This window comes from Vanessa tameamea, chromosome 20 (genome assembly GCF_037043105.1).
Source record: "Vanessa tameamea isolate UH-Manoa-2023 chromosome 20, ilVanTame1 primary haplotype, whole genome shotgun sequence".
NCBI classification, from domain to species: domain Eukaryota; kingdom Metazoa; phylum Arthropoda; class Insecta; order Lepidoptera; family Nymphalidae; genus Vanessa; species Vanessa tameamea.
Window position 1 is genome coordinate 146,624 of NC_087328.1, and position 22,069 is coordinate 168,692.

Here is a 22,069-nt window from a genome sequence, read left to right on the forward strand (position 1 = left end):
ACGCGCGCGTTTAATCAGAGCCTCTACCTCTTGATTTCAAAATCAAGCAATGATCCAGCTATATGTGTGGGTGTAATTGATATAAGAGGCCGATAAGTAGTTAAATACATCTGTAGTGTCCGCCTCGACACCGTAATGACATCTTAACACGTGTAAAGTGCTTTGTGAAGATGTCTCGTTCAAGCACACTTCAATTCGAGCGGAAAAAAGCAAAAATCACGTTCTAAAAAAATATCTTTACATGTTTGACAAATACTTCAGAAATTCTTAAAATTATTATGTTTGTTTAATTTCAATTCAATGAAGGATATACAATATTTTTAATATACAACTAATTAAATGTATAAAATACTAATTATTATAAAATAAAGTATCAAATCAGCTATTCCTGCTACTAGGGTGTGTACGCCCTCGCACGTGCTCAAACCAAACACTAAAAATTAAATAAATCATAATTTATTACATATGTCCTCGCCCGCCGACTTCGTTGAATGATTCATTAATAATCCTTTGAGCAGCCATTACGTCGTGTTGGATTTTTAAGACATTTCTCTTTTCGTAGTTAATTATGGGAGCCATTTTTTTGACGCCATTTTTGCTTTACCGCCTTCATTCGAAACGTAAACGTAAATTGATCATTTATCAAAAACCAAAACCAAAAACGTACTTGATAGTATAGTTTTTAAAGTGGTACCGACTGGTGTCTACCACTAGGATCGTCGGATGGTTCATTAAATTCGCCGATCCGACCACTTTCTGTAAACGGAACTTGCGGGACAACAAAGGTACAGTTATGGGATGGGTGACAAGTCTGGATACCTAGAGCTTTTGAGCTGGCTCCAGAACTGAAATGGAACATCATTGTTCTTTATCACCGGTAAAGGAGTAGGAGTGCAGGTCATGAGCTTCCTTTGACCTGACATCTTGAATATCTTGTATCTTGATGTAAATTTTTGCATCGCCATAAATCCCGGTGCTGCTGTTTTTGTATTCTCCAAATCGATAAAAGTGCTATAGAACCGATTACATCATCTCTAACAATCATATTTTGATGATGGTGAATTGTATGAATGGTGATTACTTTCGTAGTTGATGGAAATTTAAAAATCTGTGCATTCGTCTATGATAGAATACATTCACATCCCAATAAATAATGCTTTTTTGAACGTGATTAGTCCTAGGTCTACAGTTAAAATACAAATCCAACACCACTAATATATTTGACTACTTAAATATCGCTTCACATCCAGTGGACGACAATAAATATTTGTAATAACACGGTGTGTATTAAAATTAAACGGCCGAGTCGAGATATCTACCGTTGTACTGTTACACAAGTGACCGTCAATAAACGCTTACCACCTCACCGCGTCAATTTAAATCAATTACCGTTACAGACCACTACACGATACACATGCTCAAAACGAGTCTGGTTGTGTCTGTGCATGTGCGATATTAAGAAAGAATAAAAAAATGACATTCGACCCAAATCTGGCTGCCAGAGGCACCGTCACCACGACTGAATTTGAGTTAGAATAAACTAAATGAAGATGAATCAAGTATAATTAAACAAATAAAAATTAAGGCTAGATTGTATCGTTACCAGCACCAAGTGTGTGCAAATATTTCAGCTCAATTAGAACTGTTTTAAATTTAATTGCATAATTCGACTCACACAGCATTTGATGAGACTGAATATATACTGAATAATTTTACTTCAACTTTGAAGATACTAAGAAGAGCTCACTTTACAAATGAATATTAACAAACGAGATCGAAATTAAAATGTAAAATTTTGAACACAGCTCCGACGAGCCAACTATGAACGCGCAGACAAAGTCGCGCGCCGACCTGCTGTCTCTATCAGTCTTCTCGATTCTATAAATATTCATGACATTTCAGGAAAACGCCGTGAAATAAATCTTAAGGAGATAGAACGCCTTTTATGGATTGGAAATTGTTTAAGTGTATCTTATCGACGTGATAACCTGGAAAGGCTTATTTGGTACATAAAGACCGTATTTATTGTATTGCTTAATTCATACCAATGTATATCGCTATTTAGTGAAATAGATGTGGTCAGTGGCCCACATCGCCGCTCGTGCGGCGTGGGCTCTTAGAATTCAGATCCAGTTGATATCGATAAAAAAAATCTTTCAAGAAATTGACAGTCACAGACAAGATTACAGTTCCGTGCTTCGGAGAGCATGTCAAGTTGTTGGCCTTCGCCTGAATTTGGTTTTTAATGCCACGATGGGGCTGAAACCTATGACCTCGGAATTGGAAGAAGCCTCGCTAGACAGACAGTACACCGTTGAAGTATTTAGGCTTAAAATTAACGCAACTGCTAGCGACCGCATTTAACGCACAGAGCTATTTCGAAGACGACATGACGTTAGCTCGAACTTAACCCACAACACCACACGCAACTTCCGTTAAATATATACGAATCGGCGCAGAGCTATTTACAATTAGAGCAACAATAACAATCCTCTAGCGCCGTTGCCATGCTGGAGTAACACTTTCCCGCTAAGTGGAAACAATAGTGTCGCGGAACGAACGATGTCGATAAAATTGTACGATTTTATTCGAATATATTTCATGGTTATTATTAACAAGCGTTTCGCGGTCATTTTGCAATAAACCATTTCGTATCGCTTGCCCTCGGCGTAAGTTATAACATTTCACTTGAACGGCTCTCGATACTGTGCTTGTTTGTGATTCTAGTTTATATTCTGAAGTCCGATATTTCAACGATGGTTTGCCAGGAATATTGCCTACATTTGAGTTTTTCGTTTCAAACACCGAATGGTTATTAATATAACTATATAAATATATAAATTATACGTGTAGTTTATATAAAGATCAGTTGTTTCTGTACAGATTATAAAATATTTCTAGAACATGTTTTTCGTAAGTGACAGATCAAAAGAAAAGATATGACGAGAAGTATTATAGTTTTTCTATAATTTTCATAAGATAGCTCAGTGGATAGGACATGTGGATCTTAACAAAAAGTCGCGGGTTCAGCATAATTGTTCGAAATTATTTCGTGCTAGACAGTAAAGAAAAACGAGAATTTAGCAAAAGTGTGTCCACCAAAGCACAGTCAAACAGCGTGGTAAAAGAAACTCCAAATCATTTTAAGCAGGTTGTCTTTACCTAACTGTGTCTTTAACATTTACGATCTGATGCTTTAATTTCAGTCTACGCGCGTATTACAATTCGTATGTAAAGTAGAGAGGAAACCGGTGTCATTAGATTAGTGCAGCGTCAGAATCTCATCGCTATATGACATTAACTCATATGTTATATGGCAAACGACACCCGTCATATTTCAAAACTCACAGGCAGTTACAAATTCTCGTGATAATTAAATATAATTATCTGTAATCGGGTTTCCTATTATTTTTCTAATTAATATATATCTTGTTATAAAACTACTCGAAGCAATTAACTTATGACGTATTTAAATGTTGATGAATATTTATACTGATAGAAAAACTAATTGTGACGCAAGCGTGATAGTTTTCGACAAGATTTATCGATATCGGCCGCGCGATCAGTCGACCAGTCGATCACTATTTGTTTACAGAGTGCGTTTCGCAAATCGAGTATTTATTTTAAATCAGTTCCCGGTAAGGTTCTTCATCCGATACTTATGCTAATGTTATTATTTGCTAAGAGCAGATTGTAAACATACACTTTGTAATATAATTTCGAACTTAGGTCTTGATGGAACTGCCTATTAATAAAATTTGATTTGAGCCCGCTAGTTTTACTAATTTTATTACAATATATTTAATACTCTAAAACAATGTACATTGCACAAGATCAGAGAAGCTTCGGGAATGCAGAAATGACGATAGAAATGGCGCGCAAAGAAACACAAAACGCCGTTTTCATACATATAAACTATATCTAATAATATGATCGTACGTATTGACATACCACACGAACAACAAACTCAATAGTGCAGTTAAATTTAAAATTAATTAATTGTTATCATTCGACACTGAACGAGAGTTTATTTCTAAAAGAAAGGTTATTTTGAAGTCGTTTTGTTTACATCGTTTAGCTTCTGATGGAAGACCACGTGTACGACTTATGCGTCCTAGTTTTATCAAAATAAATTATAAGTGAAATGAAAATTAATATGTCATTTACAAAACGACTACTTTTAGAACGATGTATTTTTGTATATTATTATTGTGTAGTCTTTGATAACTAACTGTACACTTGAATTGTAAGTATTTGAGAAATTAATTTCTCAAATACTTACAAAGTTTTTTCCACGTAAACCAAATAAAATATCAACAAAGGTTTACAAAACTAATATATATAATATAAAATCTAGGCCTTCAAGTTTTGATGTTGTGTGTTTCGAATTTTAATAATTTACATAGGTACCAGTTTTGATTTCAAACTAATATGTTATAATTTACCTTCAACTATTATAAAATAACAAAGATCTCCTTCCTCTGTCCGTCTGTCTTATAAACATTATTATTTATGAAACACTTGCCGTGTCATTACAGGACTGCCTAAGGGTTGTGTTAACATTTTCAACCAAAATAATGTGATAGTAGATTGAGTTATAGTTAATTTAACTTAAAATTTATCATATATGTTCATTTCCAGAGTCAAAATCCTTTGTTGTAATATATTTTGATTTAACAAATAACTTCAATATTTTAAGAAATACAAGTACATCTACTTTTAAATTATATTTCTAAACCACGCAAAAATTAGTAACTAAAAACTTTCTGAGCATACTTGAATTAAAAATCAGCCAGACAAGCAAAGCCCCATAAAACTAGTATTTTTTATAATTGTTATATCGTCGAGAGCCGCGCAGCAACGCAGCCCTACGCAGCCCTACGCAGCCCTACCCGAGAGAGATGTAAAATAGGTGACAAGTTCACAGCTCTAAATTATACTCTCGAAACATCTGATAACCTCAGAGCAGCCACAAAGAGAACTGCGGCCGAATATAAATAACGGAAAAATTATATGTATCCATAGAGATCTTAATTTATTAAGATGTTACAAGCGATACAGAGGATTTATGAAACGGGCCGGCCGCCATTAGAAAGATAATGTGTGTCGATAAAATTCTATCGATATGATCCCGTGACAACACTAGCGTATCGTGTTGTAGTAACTTGATGCCTTTTTACTGCTTTGATCTCGTATAATTGTTGGAGTCATTTGTATACACGGCCTAATGTGATCAAAACATGTTCTCTATTAGCTCAGAGAATGGCTCAGGTCGACGCGAAACGGACATCGAACGAGATGTTCGATCGAAATACATTAAATAATCAAATTAAATTTACATAAGAATGATTTACATAGACGAATTAATAACTATATTTATATAAATAAAAATATAAATGTTCATTTACAAATCATGGCCTCGCTGAATGATGATAAGGATACTTGCAGCATTTCTAAAAATGTACAAGCTTCCTGCAACCTGTTTACAAAAAGGGCTGTAGAAGTTTCTGGAGCATTATAAAATATTGTGCATTGTTTGTGCAATTGTTTCAACTGTAAACGATTTAATAATATTAGGTATACGCCATTTGAGACCAACATATGTTGCACCGTTTGATCGCTTCCAGATAAATAATTTATTAAACATCGTTAAAGAGGCCTCAGAGCCGAGATGGCCGAGTGGTTAGAACGCGTGCATCTTAACCGATGATTTCGGGTTCAAACCCAGGCAGGCACCACTGAATTTTCATGTGCTTAATTTGTGTTTATAATTCATCTCGTGCTCGGCGGTGAAGGAAAACATCGTGAGGAAACCTGCAAGTGTCTAATTTCAACGAAATTCTGCCGCATGTGTATTCCACCAACCCGCATTGGAGCAGCGTGGTGGAATATGCTCCATACCTTCTCCTCAACGGGAGAGGAGGCCTTAGTGGGAAATTTACAGGCTGATTATGTTATGTTTATGTTTAAAGAGGCCTCGCTATCAGTACGGAAACAATATACGTTTTCCATTCGACGATAAAAGCTATAAGTTATTAACAAACTAATTAATTATTTCCCAACTAAACGTGACTGATATAATTCTACGTTAAAGAAGACAGCTTTATCGAAGTCCAAATAACTCAAGCAGCTATAGAAATTATACGTGTCAAAATTAACATAACTACATAATAAATATTACCATACGTTAAACGTTTTCGATAAACAAGTAACATCCATATTGATACATTTATATTAATAAATACATATCTGTTTGCTAGAATTCTTATTCGCTTCGTTAGTGGAGGACGATCTTATAAATGATTATAGATTTGAAATTCACGACACAGATACAGGACCGACTGGAACGGGTCTGGACGTTCCACTGCTTAATAGAAACGCTATCGCTGCGGCCGCGCTATATATGGTAGTACTTCCTTAATTTACAGATGAAATCAGTCATTTTCTCCAACAATAGGAACACGCCCTGACTCCGGACGCCTATCATATCTATTTAGTAATCAGTACAACATTCTTCGATAGAAACTGGATTCAATCGTTACTTTAAACACAAATACGATAAGATACCTTTTAACTTAATACCAGTAATTTAACAAAATATATAAATATCATATTTTGTGGACGGGGTTAATCAAGGATAACTACCCTGGGGCAGATTCATTGTTACGAAACTCGGTCCCCGGGATCATTTGACAATTAATGAAATATACAACAAAATGTTTAAATTAATAACCTCTATAAAACATCACTATAGCGTGTGTTTACATTTGTTTCGTGTGTTCCGTATAAACACAATTAAGCCTAGCACGAAAACAAGTAACCGATCAACACACGGACGGACGGACATGTGCCGTCAATTGATATCTTATAAAGCCATTCACAAAACGAACAGTCATAACTATGATCGACATTTACTAATATAATTTTCATCTTTGATACGACAGAGAACAATCGGGACTCCACAATACAATGCATCTATAATCTATGGTATAATATTGATGAATCAATATATAAATTAAATTATTGACCTATGTTAATAAACGAGGAGACGTGTTTTTGTGATGCCTAACTGGAAAAGCTACTCCACTGAAACTTATACCAGACGCAACGCTTTTCGGACAAGGTATGTAGTACGTGAGTACTGTTTGTAACGTATAATTTAAATAGTAAATAATGAGTGGTAGACTCCTGCCGATGATTTTGCTTGTTTAATTAGTAAAACAGCGACCGTCACGCGGTACATACGTGTTATTACTTAAGTGTAAAAGGTGCGCAGTAACCTCCGCTGGCACTAGAAAGTAAACCATTATTAGTTAGAAAGAAAAAGTCAACGGAGGAATCCTGCTAACAATCTTGCAGTCGTACCGCGCTCTTTTTATTTGTAATGATTGTATTCTGTAAATAATTCTTATCAGAAAATATTATGAAATTTTACTCTCTAATAACAATTTCAGTACGAACTTACATACAAACTTATTGCGAACACAAACTGCCACAATTTTTCTAGTATCATAATATTTTTGTCATAAACACTTTTGATGTTAATAGAGACCGAAATATTCAATTATGAGACGTTCAAATAAATATCAAATTAAGGAAAAATAAAATCGAAAAGATCAAATTAGCAACTGTCACGAGTCGTTGACACTTGACAGTCCGTGGGGGGTCGCGTGTCGAATTAATCCGTCGGCTGTCAAGCGTCTGTCATCACTGTCAACATTAATAATAATCCGTCAAGCAATAATTGGAGGCGCCCTTAAGATTTGATTGATACATGACGAGTGCCGTCTCCACCCGCCCGCTCCCTCGTGTGCTCCGGAATTATAATTTCGTTTCGAGTCATTTAATTCTAATACAATAATATAGATTTATCTGTTGTCTTGTTCACAAACAATACTTTCTTTTTAAGTTAAATGTGTTGAATAAACTTTAGACATGTGAGTTATAAAAAATACTGTAGAAATTATAAACTTCAAGCGATAAACCACAGAACGGTGTTAGCAAATTTTGATACAGTACCAAGTTCGCCCGGGAAATTGGCTAAGTAAGGGCTCGTGCATATATATTTCGGCATTAACAGGAAAAACTACGTATAGAGAATAGAGATAGTCACAGGGAATAGCCATACTTGTACTTGTACAAACGTACAGTGAAGTGGAGACTTCATTGTTTTGTATTTCTGTGACCCAGTGTACCTAATTACAGGCTCCAGGGACATTATGTATTAGATGCTAAGCTTGCGACATATTTATTGTATAAGGAATAGTTTAAGACCGTCCTGGCACGCTAGCCTTCATAGTGAACCTCATTTTGGTTGCCGTTGGGCTTTTGTGACTGGATATCGATTACTGAGCGATCGATCTTTCCGAACAAAATTCGGTGACTGTTCTTCCGATCTGATGACCGTTACCGTTTTGCACAGGAATATGATGATGCCTTCGTTTCGTTAATATAATCATTAGGGTGTCTTCAAGGCAAGGGCGTCCCGCGTTTTACTGCATCGTTACCAGCCGTCAGCAGTGGCCTGGCACATAAGTAAGTTAAAGACCTACTATTCACAGGCACATGTGAACATTTACTTACATAGCTGCTTCTTTAAACAATTAAAAACAATATATATAAATGTCTATCAGTCTGCGTGTATCACAACGCACGAATAGATGGATACATAACAACTACTTTACATAGGTCATAGACCGTACACTACTATAAACACAAAACCTACCAGCAACGCCAAAGTTCTCGCTACCGGATACGCTGATACAAATTGCCTTACAAATAAGATTACAAGATGAGAAACCGGAGAGAGGCTGTCGTTAAACTGTTTTATTGCTGATTAACGGAGTTACAACTAATTTAATTATACCGACCTTTAATGCGCACTCAATTATTTTTATCAAGTACTGTGAGTATTAATTTCTGTTAATTGACTTTTTTTGTTACAAAGTTTTTCATTGATACAACACGAACACCTTAAAATATTCAACCCCTGTTCATAATTATATTTAATAAAATAGTGCATAACAAATTGCTTTAATTAAATAAAACAACCTTATTTTCTTGACAACTCTACTGACAACCTCAACTTGTTATCAATTTGATAACCCTAAAAAACTGTTATTAATAATGCCATTAAAACTTCTGAAGGGATATAAAAAATGTAATGGTGCATTAATTGAGCGTTTTGTAAATGAATAAAAAACTAATTTCAACGCTTTACAGATAAATTGAATGGAAGAGCTATCACGGAACAACGAGTGCACTAAAAGTGGGGTCAGAACAAGATTTATCTAAGAATTATTCTTTGAACCATACATACATAAAACTAAGGACTTTGAATACAAAACAAATACTACTTTCGAACTTGTAGTTAGCTCAGCAATTACTGCAGCAGTTTCTGAGGCCCGGCGCCAAAACCAAACAATCGAATCAAACATTTTTTTTTCTGTATACTATCTCTACCACAGTTCGCTATTCTTCAGAACGGCCGCTGCACTGAAATCGGTCAAGACAACACTATCAACATATAAATGAAATATAGTAAATTATACCTTAACTTGTACCTGAGCATCATCTTCGAAATCCGATTTTTGATAACTTTAACTTAAAAAATTTTGGAGATTATTACTTTATAGAAATGGTTTTGCTAACTAGATGTGACCCATTTGCTAGCTTTAAGTGAATGTGATGACATTTCAAGAATAATTTATATTCTACGGTCAGTGTCAAGAGGTGAATGACCGAGAAATGATAACCGTTATCATTAATTTAGAGTTCTTATAATATCTTCATTTATAGTTTGCTTTTTATAATTGTTTCCGCCTTTGGATAATCTATTGCGATTTGTTTTAAAATTCAAGGTTTTGTTATCTGCACATACGAGTAGAATAATGTGTCGAGGACTGGACCGACTGACGGCCGACTGACGGACGGCTGTGCGTATTTTATTTTTATTTTATTTTATTAAGAAAGCAAACAGTGACATTAAAAAATATTAGATGACAAATATATATAACAATTCACCATTTAGATTTAGATAAGTTAGCAGAGACAGTTCATTATATGTATAATGAAGAATTGATACAATTTTGTGTGAGAACATATTATATAATATGTAATACGTATATCACATTACAAAAATAGTTTTGTTTTTATTACAAACGCACAAAAACCGTATTTTTTTAACTTACAAGTTGTTAGGAAATATATTCTAACTCTATATATTTTATTCCTTATCTACCATGTACATAGTAACTGGTAGCTTGTAAATGTTCCACTGCTGGGCTAACGCCCTCTCTCCCTCAGGGTTAATACGCCTAAGGTAGATTTTTATTTACATGATTTTCAGTTGCAGTGTTGAACTATGAACACTATTAAATCTCATAAAAAAGTAAGTTTTGTACGGCTGGCTCAGACTTGAACCCGCAATCTACGTTTACGATGCATACTAGTGTATTTTTTTAAATAACATTACTAAGTATTGGTCGCGAAGATAATTTCCCTGCAAAATGTTTTCAAGTCGCTGACCTTGCGACCTCCACCGACCCGCGTATCGCGTTTAATAATTCATTTACGTAACACTCGTTTCAATCAATTCCAACTATTTCTTTGAAATTATTAACAAAAAATAGTGCTGGAAATTCATCGATAAGTAATTTTATCGAGAATCGTAGGCGGCGTGTAGTCGGTGTAGACCGTACACCGTCTGGCTGGTTTGGCGGATCTGCTCTCCGGCCCGTTTGAACGGTTACAGCTAATTTTAGTGTCAATTGAATAAAATGTGTAAACATTTTCCCAGGAAATCGCGATTAGTGACGTGATTCGACTTGCCTGAGATGTTTTTGTTGAACGTTTACTAAGTCGTTACCAGGCGGACAGACACTGTCGCTGTGATTTGTTTTACATTATTAGATATACTGCAGCAAATTAAAGTATTAAATCCGGTTTTAGTAAAATTCGAAAAAACTTTAATAGGTATAAGTAGGTACATTATATTTGTTTATAATTTAGTAAGATGTGTTGATGAGCTGATCGCATTGTCACTGAGAAATCTTACTCCGTCAAGGCGCCGCCAACCACGGACGGACGGGTGATCTCCTATGGGTCATTTGTGTCTCTGATTAAACTGTTATAGACGTGTCATATGGTCGTCGAACACAAAATTGAATATTCTATCGCTATCAAATCGCTCAATTACATCAATCTGGAAAATTCCACGTGACAGAGAAATACAACAACACTCTTTTGGGTTGGCATTAGACTGAAGCAAAGGCTTTAATTATATATTAGTTAAGTGCTTATAATAGGACGGTATTCATGATTTGTTTCTAGTTAAATGTCTCTAAACTATTTTGGCCAAGTTCCACGTTTTACAGATTTATCTAAAATAGATTGGAATACAGTTTTGAAAACACGTGACGTTTTGTCCTGGATTTACTGTTCACGTGATCGTTGCAAATATTTATTAATGTATCGTGAAGCCAGCAACATTAACGGACTATCTTTTGAACTGAAAAAACAATAAAAAAGAACTATATTTTTTATTGAACTTGTAAGTGTTCGCTATGAAAGTATTTTCGGTTCGAATGGAGTGTCAAAGCTCTCTGTATTTATTGTAACTATTAAATTCATTGTTGATAATAATTTTGTTTACGATCAGCGGTAGCGAAGCCACTTGGAATTTCAGTGTCTTTCATAGTTATTTTATAGCACGTTTTCCTGCTCTCGAGAGATGTTAACAATTTCCACCTATTATGCTCATTGGTCGTATATTTTTTACGGCTACATTTTATAGAGCGCTCTGTTAAGGTGTTTACTGCTCCCAAAACGCTCAAATCAATGGTAACCGCACGTCAGCTGTAGATGGACAAAACTAAAGTTGAATGTACTCGAGCAATCAAATATGAATATGAATATGTACAATACTGACGAAAATAACGAGGGGAATTATTTATGCATATTAATAGTTTGCGCCGTTACTCATTAACGTAACTCATTAACGTATGTACATACATTGTAACTGTACTAAGTAAACTATGTTTCTTGACATTAAAAATTTGATGTCTCGATGTCAATAATAGAACTATAATATAGTTCGAGGATTTCTTATTCGATCAATTTGTCCACCTTAAATGTATGTTAACATTTCTTAAAAACAATTATTCTATGTCCTATTGCCTATTACGAGTTTTTCAATGTTAGATCAAAATAAAAATGTTCTTTATTCAAGCAGGCTCCTGTCAGCATCTGAATAGTCACGTTACAGTATTCAATTGAAGTGCAGGTAGAATAAAATGTCAATGAAAAAGTAAAAAAATGAAGCGAATTTGTCCCCGGATACGAATTCAGTTACTCGTGTTCTTAAATAAAGCAGAAATTAAATTTATATTGAAACGAAGATTGATGATCTCGTCATGTCCCTTAGTGTATGTATGTACAAATGTAACTTGTTAGTTTTGAATAATATTTATTTCGTAGGCTCTGAGTACCAAAATAAAAGACCACTTTAAACCTGACAATTCATTTTAACGTCAGCTAATTAATTACTTAGTACTACTGTGTACATAATCGATTATGACTTAACGTAGATAAAGAGTCAGTAAGTCGTATTGAGCTCGGCGCGAAGGCAGCATGACGTCACGACGACACTGACACTTCCTTGTTCGTTGGAAAACAAATCTAATATTAACAAACTATTATAACGCATAAACTTACAGCTTAATTATAAAGCGAGAGGTCACCGTTTAATAGTCCAGTAAATTACAGCAATAGGAACGAGCTGTCGATCTATCGATATCGATGAAACTATATTGCTGTTGAAAATGAAATAATATGCATCGAGTAATTTGAACTCTTGAAACTTTTGAAATATCTCTTTAACGCTCTCAGTTATTTCGTCTTCATAATATATTGATGTGGTCCCAAGAAACAGGTGATTAAAATATCGATAACATTTGAAACAATTAAGCCTTGAAGCCGTAACGTGCCGTACGTATAATGAATGGTATCAGTCATGTAAATAATTAAATTAATAAGTCATTATGACACCAGTTTATTGTATCGGCGATACATTACCGACCTTGTCTGCGAACAAATTGATTGACGCAGGACGTTATCTAATGGCTGTAAGTTCCAATAAATCGTCACTTTATATTCGAGCATTGAACTTAGCAGACGGCATTTTAATTGCACTAAATATCTTAAACGTAATTATGTGTGCAAATGTTATTGGCCTCTGAGTAATGTTTCGGATGTGTATTGCGTAATGATTAAAACATCTCGCGGGATGACAAGCTGTCGTGGTATATGTGTATGGTATGTTTATCGATACATTAACGTAACGCGCACGTCACTAGCGGCGTGCGATACGTGCACGGGCGCACGTCTATCGGCGACGAGTGGCGTCACGCGTGGATCCGCGCGAAAATCTCCGAACAAGGTCGAGCGATGACCTCGCCTTACTTAGGCGTTACAGCGATCACGTGCAGTTCCTGATTCATTACAGAATTCAGAGTTCGTTGACTAAGTTTTCAGATAAGCCACATCTTTTATCGTAATAGGATTAAATTAGACGGCGGACCGTTTGATTGTTGTTTCACGTTTCCGGAAGCGAAGCGCCGAAGAGATGTTGTAAACCGATCGTCGCAGATGTTTGAATCATTCGTCGTGTGTAAATATACATTACACTTACACGATATTCATCAACGAGAACACGGAATGATCTTCATGTCCGATACTGTTGTACGAATCCATCATTTATTTTCAGTCGTAAACAACCATTTCGATTCGAAACGTTCAAATAATATTCAAATTCCTCTGAGAAGTCGTCCATCCGGCTCCCATAGTGAAAATAAACTAGCCTTATTTTAATCTCCAAATAATAATCAAAATTTTATAAGCGTATAAAATTAAGCAACATCCGGCGATTATACCCGATAAGTCCTAACGGAAAGGTACGTTTGTGCTAAAAGCTTTTTAACATAATCGATAATAAACCTCGAGCTGGTAAAAATCGGTACCGACTTGTTTTGAGTCTCCGCTAGCGGCGGTGCGTCGGCCGAGGGTAATATTAATCAATTCTGCAGTTGGTTTGTTTGTAAATATCTTTGGGACAGTGAGTTCGTCTTATCTTGTTCCTGACAAGACAATTTCTTCCGCGACATCGGCTCCGTACGCTCGGACGCCTGCAGGTACTTAACTCTGATGATATCGATTCGGACCTGCATCTAATATTTCCTGCTATTTAAAAATGTATATTTTTATGCACCAAAATATTCAAACATTCCTCGTCGTGCATAGCAGCTCCAATAGTGGCGTTTCGACATCCTCGTCAGATACTTTAATAACAAGTGTTTTACCTTAATAGATTTTCTAAGTAAACGGCTAAGTTACATTTAATTACAAAGTTATACCATCTAAATCTTATCAGTAACTTGTTAACTGTCGCTACTTGTAGTGACGTAGTGCTGCTTGCGGTGACAAGTGCATGACGCGAGGGCTCATCTCCAATCGTCTTGAAGGAGTGCGTCGGATTGGCCGGCATTATGTCACTAAAACAGGCACTTTCCACTTGATCACGTAATCTACCGTGAAGGTGATGATAAATTAAATCCCCATTGACAGCGAGGAGACACGGCTGACCAAATATTTCCAGACATCTAATCGTGCTTGACGGTGGCCTAAACCGGACCCAATTTTGACAGCTACCAACTTTCTCCGTAATTATTATTTATACACTGGAGCGCCCCGACCCCGGCCTTATCTCGAGCTTCATAATTTTCATTACGGATACATTTCTGGTCGTCTTACTTTTATCGCCGGTAGATTACGCGTGCCTTCCGTGAATTCTTTAATCTAAAGGTTCGAGTCGCGCCCGATTCTATTCAATTAAATATTTAAATATCTTATGACAAATGATCGCTTCCGATACGTAATTGGAAACCCGTACTGGCTCGTATCGCCTTTAGTGTAATAAAGTGCAAGGCCGATTGAATTATAAAACGGTAATCGGTGAGTACGTACGATCGAATTTATTGAGTTTTTATAGGATCCTCTTAAAGTATCGGCTTCCATATTCGTAATTGACATTCGATACTTCATTTTTAAACGGGACAACCCTATATGGCAGAGAGGTTCCGTACGTTAGATAATTTCCTTCGTTAAATGATTGTGTATACAAAATAGAATATTAAACTGGATAGGTTAGAATAATTCTCAAAGAAGGGAAGTTCCACGTCAAGTGTAAATGCTGTCGGTTAGCATTGCAGTGATTCTAGTGTTTATTAGATTAATAACAACAATTACCCGCTAACGCGTCCGTCCATGTGTGTGGTCTTCGCGTGACTGAGGGCGATTAGGAGTTTATTACGAATTGCGTCACTAACGCCATCTGAAAAACAGTACAGACTGTTATTTATCGGATCGCATTATTATGTTTTTAATCAAACATAACAAGGTAATGAGTTAAGTGTGATTACTTTTGTGTATTTACATGTGAATTATAAAATCCTTATCGTCGCTTTAACGTGATCAATGAACAGCGCGTTATCTGCTTTTAAATATAAGAACATCATTTTATAATTTACAATATTACGCGGCTAAGAAATATTACCAACGGCTTTGCTAGATAATTCTAAGCTATTCGAATCGATTATTAGTAGTCGCACTTTAAGCTAGCATTAAAGCGACTCGAGTGCTCCTAGCTACCAGGTCAGCTGGAGTGATTGTCGACTGTCGAATACTCAGTCTGTGTCGCCCTTAAGTAGAGCCTTCGAGCGAATGAACATTACGCTAATAATATTGGTAATTAAATTCATTTGTGCGAGTAATCGCGGACGATGTTTTGCTACTTATAAATACATTCATTTTATGCAAAGGCTTATTGATTATATAACGTATACGGCTGCTGCCCGTCCTGGACATCCGACGGAAAGTCGCTGGTCCTGCAACTCCGGTCTGGTCAGTAATATTTGCTGATTATAAATTATTATATATAAATACGATGTACAGAATTGAATATTTACTTGACTTTAACATAACAGAAAATTAGTTGTTGAGAAAGATTAGGATTGTCAGAAAACTAATAACACTATTACAGGAATGTAGATTATTCTATAGATAGAATATCCGGCCAGAAACTTACTAGTTACTCTTTTCCAAAATTATATACAAAGTCAATCAAATACGATTCAATTTGTAATAAATATATCCAGCCTGAAAGTCAACAAATACTACGTCCGCGCTTTTTATCATCATTAAATTCCTGTGTTAAGTAATATGCCTTATTTATTAATGTTTTCATAAAGACCATATGTAGACGAATCTATAGTGTCCACTGCCAAAACCAGACCACTCGACATATGTTATATATTTATATACACATATATTTACTATTTCTTCCGGAACAATTAGATTCACTTCACGACTGATGGTGCGCGTGCGACGCTTCGGGCGCGCGATATCAATGGAGTATCATCTGCATTGCTTTTTAAGCCCCGTGTTTATTACCCTATTGATTAGCAAGGATAAACTTGCAGCGCCTTAACTATGTCATTGAAATCTTTTAAATGTTATTAACCATAGACTTGAATGTCGATTACTTTCAACATTGAAGGTAAAAGGTATTAAAGGTCACGAAAACTATAATAAGTTTTGAATATAGTATTTAATAGATCCTTTTATCTCTATGTATCAAATGTATTCTATTCAACGGATGTCATTTGTGGATGTATCGGGTATCAAAGTAATACGCGATTTTGTTGATCATTTTATCGTAACATTAAACTCGACTGCTGAGTCGGGTCGCCCTAGCTGCCAGCCCGCGGCGCCGCTCGCCGCTCGACAACGACACGACTCCGGCTCGTAATCGTACCGACACACATCGATTACACTGACTTGGTTATGCAAATGAACATTTCAACATCAAATAGGGAAATGATGTATCGGAAGTTACTTGTAGTCCATTATTAACAGCTAAAATTAGTATTGATCGTTAAAAATCGACTGTGGAAAGTTTTCTACGGGGGCTTTAAAATATTATACATAATTACGATTATGAAATCAACTAAAAGCATAACTTAGTTAAACACTTTATAAAAATGATCTTTTCATCTGGTTTACAGATAAACTATAGCGTGACCATGAGTCATTCATCATTCTAAAATATCCTAAAATAGAAACAAGGCGCCGTCATTACTGAAGTTGATTTATTATCTTTTGCAAAATAGATAAAGTTCTATTTTACTCCATTATTTGCTTATGTGGACATTATGACGCGTTAAGGTAACGACTAAAATTAACCCATTAAAAGCAATGTCCAGAGACTCTTTGAACTCAATGCAGTTCCCACGGCGCGTGTACCTCACAATTTACACCTAAAACTCGTAAATAAAGTTAAAATTGTGTTCGGACGCTCTTGTCCACTTTAAGGCGAGACGCCCCACGAAATTCCGCGCTGATGTGAGATAAATCTCACGTGTTCATTGCGGGGGCGCTAATGTTATTGCTTTTAATTAAGTAATATAGATTATCTTATTTCACGGAAGAACCGTTCACGGTTCAGATAACGATTTCCAATTAAGATCAATTTCAGATTGGCCAATTTGTGAGCTGAATTTAACACTTTTATTGATGTTCCGCGCGAAGAAACGTTTTCATATTTATGAGGACTACCTCGTGAAAAAAGGGGTAGTCGTGTAACTACTGAGTTTACTCATAGTTAGAATTTACGTTTCAAGACGGCGGCCGCGTACTTATAAAATGCTATAACATCACGATTCAAAAGTTCTTACCAGCTTCTTAAATAGAAAACTTACTAGAATATAATACTAAATGTTCAATATATTTGTCATGATCGGGAATCGAACTGACGACCTACGACGTCATAAATAACAAAAGCAATGTTAAAGCATCGTAACTATTATTAGAAATCTGTAATTAGATAAGTTTTTGTTGAACTTACTTGTATTCAACCCGTCTTAAACTGTTTAAACATAACTTAGGGCCATTAGTGTAACCACTGTTTCTATTTAAGTCCACATTAGTGGTTCAGTACACCGCCGTGTGGACGGTACCGCCATCTATGGACTGTAAATGACTTCGTTACCGCAATAAAGAGTCGTTAGGTTTAAAATAGCCGGAGTTTCCTACTGTGTTAACGTTAAAATGACTTTTGTAGTCACATACGATTTTATAGACGAGTTTACTTAATATTACATATTTTTTGATTAATTTTCTTCGAAAATTTAGATAGCTTATATAGACTTTATTCGAAGAAATTTTATAACATTGAAAAGCTATAGAACTGATTTTAGATTGGTCATATTATTCAAATACTCAAATAACATTTTAGTAACTTATTAGTTTTATTTTTGTAAAGGAAAGTAATAACCAACTTCAAAATGTTACCCGACTGAACGCTTCTAATCAAAAGTGAATAACATCCAATAGCAATGAAATTTAAGTTGAAACATTTGATAGACCAACGCAAAAAACAACAAAAACGAAAATAATTACCAAAAAACGTATAAATCATATATAAATAGAACCTTTTCCTTTTTTTTTTGTTAAAAATTAAATGATACTTTAATGTCCATCATTGGCTGAATATATAAATAACATATTCTTCCGCCATTTCCGAAAGCAGCACGCCAACAGTGACTGGGCCAGCTCTATACAGAATACTTTTGTGCATCTCGCAACGACTGCTATTACTTCACGTAATGTTTAAACGCGGTTTTATTTATTTTGAAACGGCGTAAAATTTCCCGAACATTCCACAGCCAATGGTATTGTTATGTAAACATCACACCATTAATGTTTCTATGGGCATTGGCCAGAAATAGTAAAATGTCTAGACTGAGGCGGCGCTGGACCCGAAGCGAGTTATTCCATGCCCGTTTCGATGTGAAAGAGTTTTCTCGAACCGTCCGCTAAAAGGCTGGAGCCGCTCGCTAATCCTCGATGAAAAGATGTCTTACAATATCTTGGAATTTCAACGATATGAGTTATTACTTTACAAATTAGTACCTTGAGTTAAACACGAGGTAGCCGTTACAAGCGACTCTATCTGCTCTTAGTTTTGGAATATACATATGTACGTGTAGTAGCCTTATGTTGTTAATAACATAATAAAACTTCTAGTGTATATAACAGTAGTAGACTATAGCATACACTGAAGGAATAGTTTAGTTAAATCATTGAGCTGCAACATATTATATAATGTTTTCGTATAACTAATAATAGTTGTATTTTTTCAGCGATACTTCAGCGTGCGACGTACAAGGTCGGCCTCCTGACGATCCAGGGGGTGTCAACCTGCCTCTACCTCTGCATGGATGCCTGCGGGTTCCACTACGCTAATGTAAGTTAAAATAATATATATTTTTTTATTATTTTTAGTTTGGTAGGATTGATTAGACTTATAACACTGGCCTGTCTGACAATAGCTGGAGGATACGCCTCCACGTGGGTTATTTAAGTGCCAAGTAAGCGGTATCGATAGAAAAGGTTTCTTTAATCAATACGACCTCAATGAAATTAACAAGTACTATAAATATAGAGAACTAGAAATACACATTAGAACATTGTTATAAAAAACCCACAGGACACCGTACACGAAGCCTACCTATTGCATTACGTAAATCTAAAGTCCGGGCGGGTCGTTTTGTCGGAACGATTGCAACGGCAATTAAGTAACGATCGCACAATGTTATCACAATCGCTTTACTGCCAAACGAGTCGGGGCCGCGACTGTGTTCACGGGGACTTTGATTGTACAAGAACGCCTTGTCAATACATTCATTGTCGGATTACTAGTATCGAATAATAGTATGACAGTAATCCATTACTGGGTGACGCTAATCAAATGTTAACATTTCTGAATCGCGTAGTATAAATATTATATCTGTTTTCGGCTGAAGCTCAATACGCCAATGACGCTGTCGTGGGTAAAAGGGCCAACTGTACGAAACACAAGTAGTAATTAAAATAGTGCTGTTACGTAAGCATTGTGTTTTGCACCTTTGCCTTTTTATTCTTATATTTAAAGAAGTACATAATAAACAGACAATACACTTCCAGTTGAGTTATATATCTAGTCCTTGATCTACTTAGCACAGTTTATTTACCGTACGAGTCACAAATGAAGCGGAGTGCATCGTTCTACGAAATGGCATCGTAAAAACTCATCGTAAACAAAATCGACACGCGATACACGCCGATGAATGCGTTTAATCATCGGGCGCAGTGAAGCAGTTGTTACATGCGTACACTAGTGGTACACTAGTACTGTGCGATCTGAAAAACTTCATTATAAATGGTTTAAAGTAACATTATTACTATTCCTTTAATGTTACTTTGTAGAAGAGCGAACTTTGCACATATCGTTAACCCTAAATGTTGTAAAGTATGTAATATTACTATTAAGTTACAATAATTAAACACACTATCAAGAAAATGAGCTTGTATTGAACGATGTGTAACATACACGTCGGACGTTTCCGCTGAATATTAAAACATACATTTGGAAAATTAAGTTTCTTTGAGTTTAAACGCTGCAGCTAAAACACTACAAATTCGATGTAAATTCGTTTGCAAATTAAATCAATAAAACAAACCTTAAAACAAAAATTGTAATCCATCTCCGCTGCACGCAGCAGTGCATTGCTCTTTGGAACCGACGAGCGACTTTTACCAGAACACCTGGCCTGCTCCCTAACCATCATCGGTGACGCAGCTTTACTCGGAAGCGATCTCGTTAATTTTTACAAACGAAAGCGGACTGCGAACGTGCCGCTCAAACGCGTCTTTAAAAATGTCTTTTTCTTTACAATGATTTAATTATATATCTACTACTATACTACATAAATACAATATATATATATATATATTGACTTACAATTATTAAAAATATAGTTGCCTCATTACAAAAACATTACTTATATGAAGAAGTGTGTGTGTGTGTGTGTGTGTGTGTGTGTGTGTGTGTGTGTGTGTGTGTGTGAGTGTGTTAGTTTCAAACGCATGGTACTGTGCACATATTAGTGTATTTTTGGTCTATTACATCAAAATAATAGCTTTCTGCTCTCCTTCCGCATAAAAATGTAAACTGTATCGTAAATAAATTGTCTGTCTGTAAGCAGCCTAACTTTGATCACAATCGTACAAAACGCCACCAGCAGCGCCATCCCTTAGTGGGAAGTACAAAGTATTTAAATGAAAGGCGTGTAATTGTCGTAATTGATACTCCCGCTCTCTCTCGTACGGACTTAGCTCTAAATCTAATTAACACGTCTAAGTGAAAAATTAATATATTCGTAAGCGGTTATCGGAAACATCGCAGTCGTAAAACCGAAGCCGAGGACATGAGCGCTTGTGTCAACGAGTAAACTCGAATTAATGTATTATTTAAGTCACACCTGATTGATAACGGGTAATGATAACATTTAAGTGATGTAATCACATCGAAGACGACGCGACGCGACATCGTAAAAGCGCTTGCACACGGGCCGAACACCACGGTATGATGTATTTATGTATCTTATAGTAGTTGTTTCCCGTGACTCTATACGCATCAAATTTATTTATACCCATTGATCCTCTACTTAACTCGTGAGTTTCCCATAACTGGGCAAAGGCTTCTTTTCCTTTGAAAAAAAAATGTTTTGGTTTTAATTCACCGAGCACGAGATGAATTGAAAATGATAACGCCCGAATTTGAATCCACTATCTTCGGTTAGGTTTAACGCTTGATACATATACGATAACTATCCGATCCCATTCAAGGTAATCGTCCAAGTGTAACTTTCTCTCACGCGATCATCGATCATCGATAGATTGATAAATCACTAGATCCGTCGATAAAGTATAATAAACTGAACAGATATAATCACTGTAAACACTTCGTATGACTTTAATCTTCGTATTCCGTGTCATGATTTTAAATAGTACATTAATACACTTTCTTTTATATTTATAGTGTATTTAATAATAATTACTGTTAACTATAATCTCAGTTTAGTGTTAACTAATTTCACAATTTAACAGATTGCCTCATTAGAAACTTTGAATC

The 22,069-nt window shown here is 35.7% G+C and overlaps 1 protein-coding gene across 2 annotated transcripts in view; it reads left to right on the plus strand.

Annotated features, from left to right (window-relative positions):
* Positions 1 to 22,069, plus strand: part of LOC113403777 (fibroblast growth factor 3) — a 162,283-nt gene that overhangs the window by 116,863 nt on the left and 23,351 nt on the right. For both annotated transcript variants that reach the window (XM_026644365.2, XM_026644366.2), the window contains exon 4: positions 19,257 to 19,360. In XM_026644365.2, the coding sequence (XP_026500150.1) occupies positions 19,257 to 19,360 (104 nt within the window). The remainder of the gene's footprint in view (positions 1 to 19,256; positions 19,361 to 22,069) is intronic.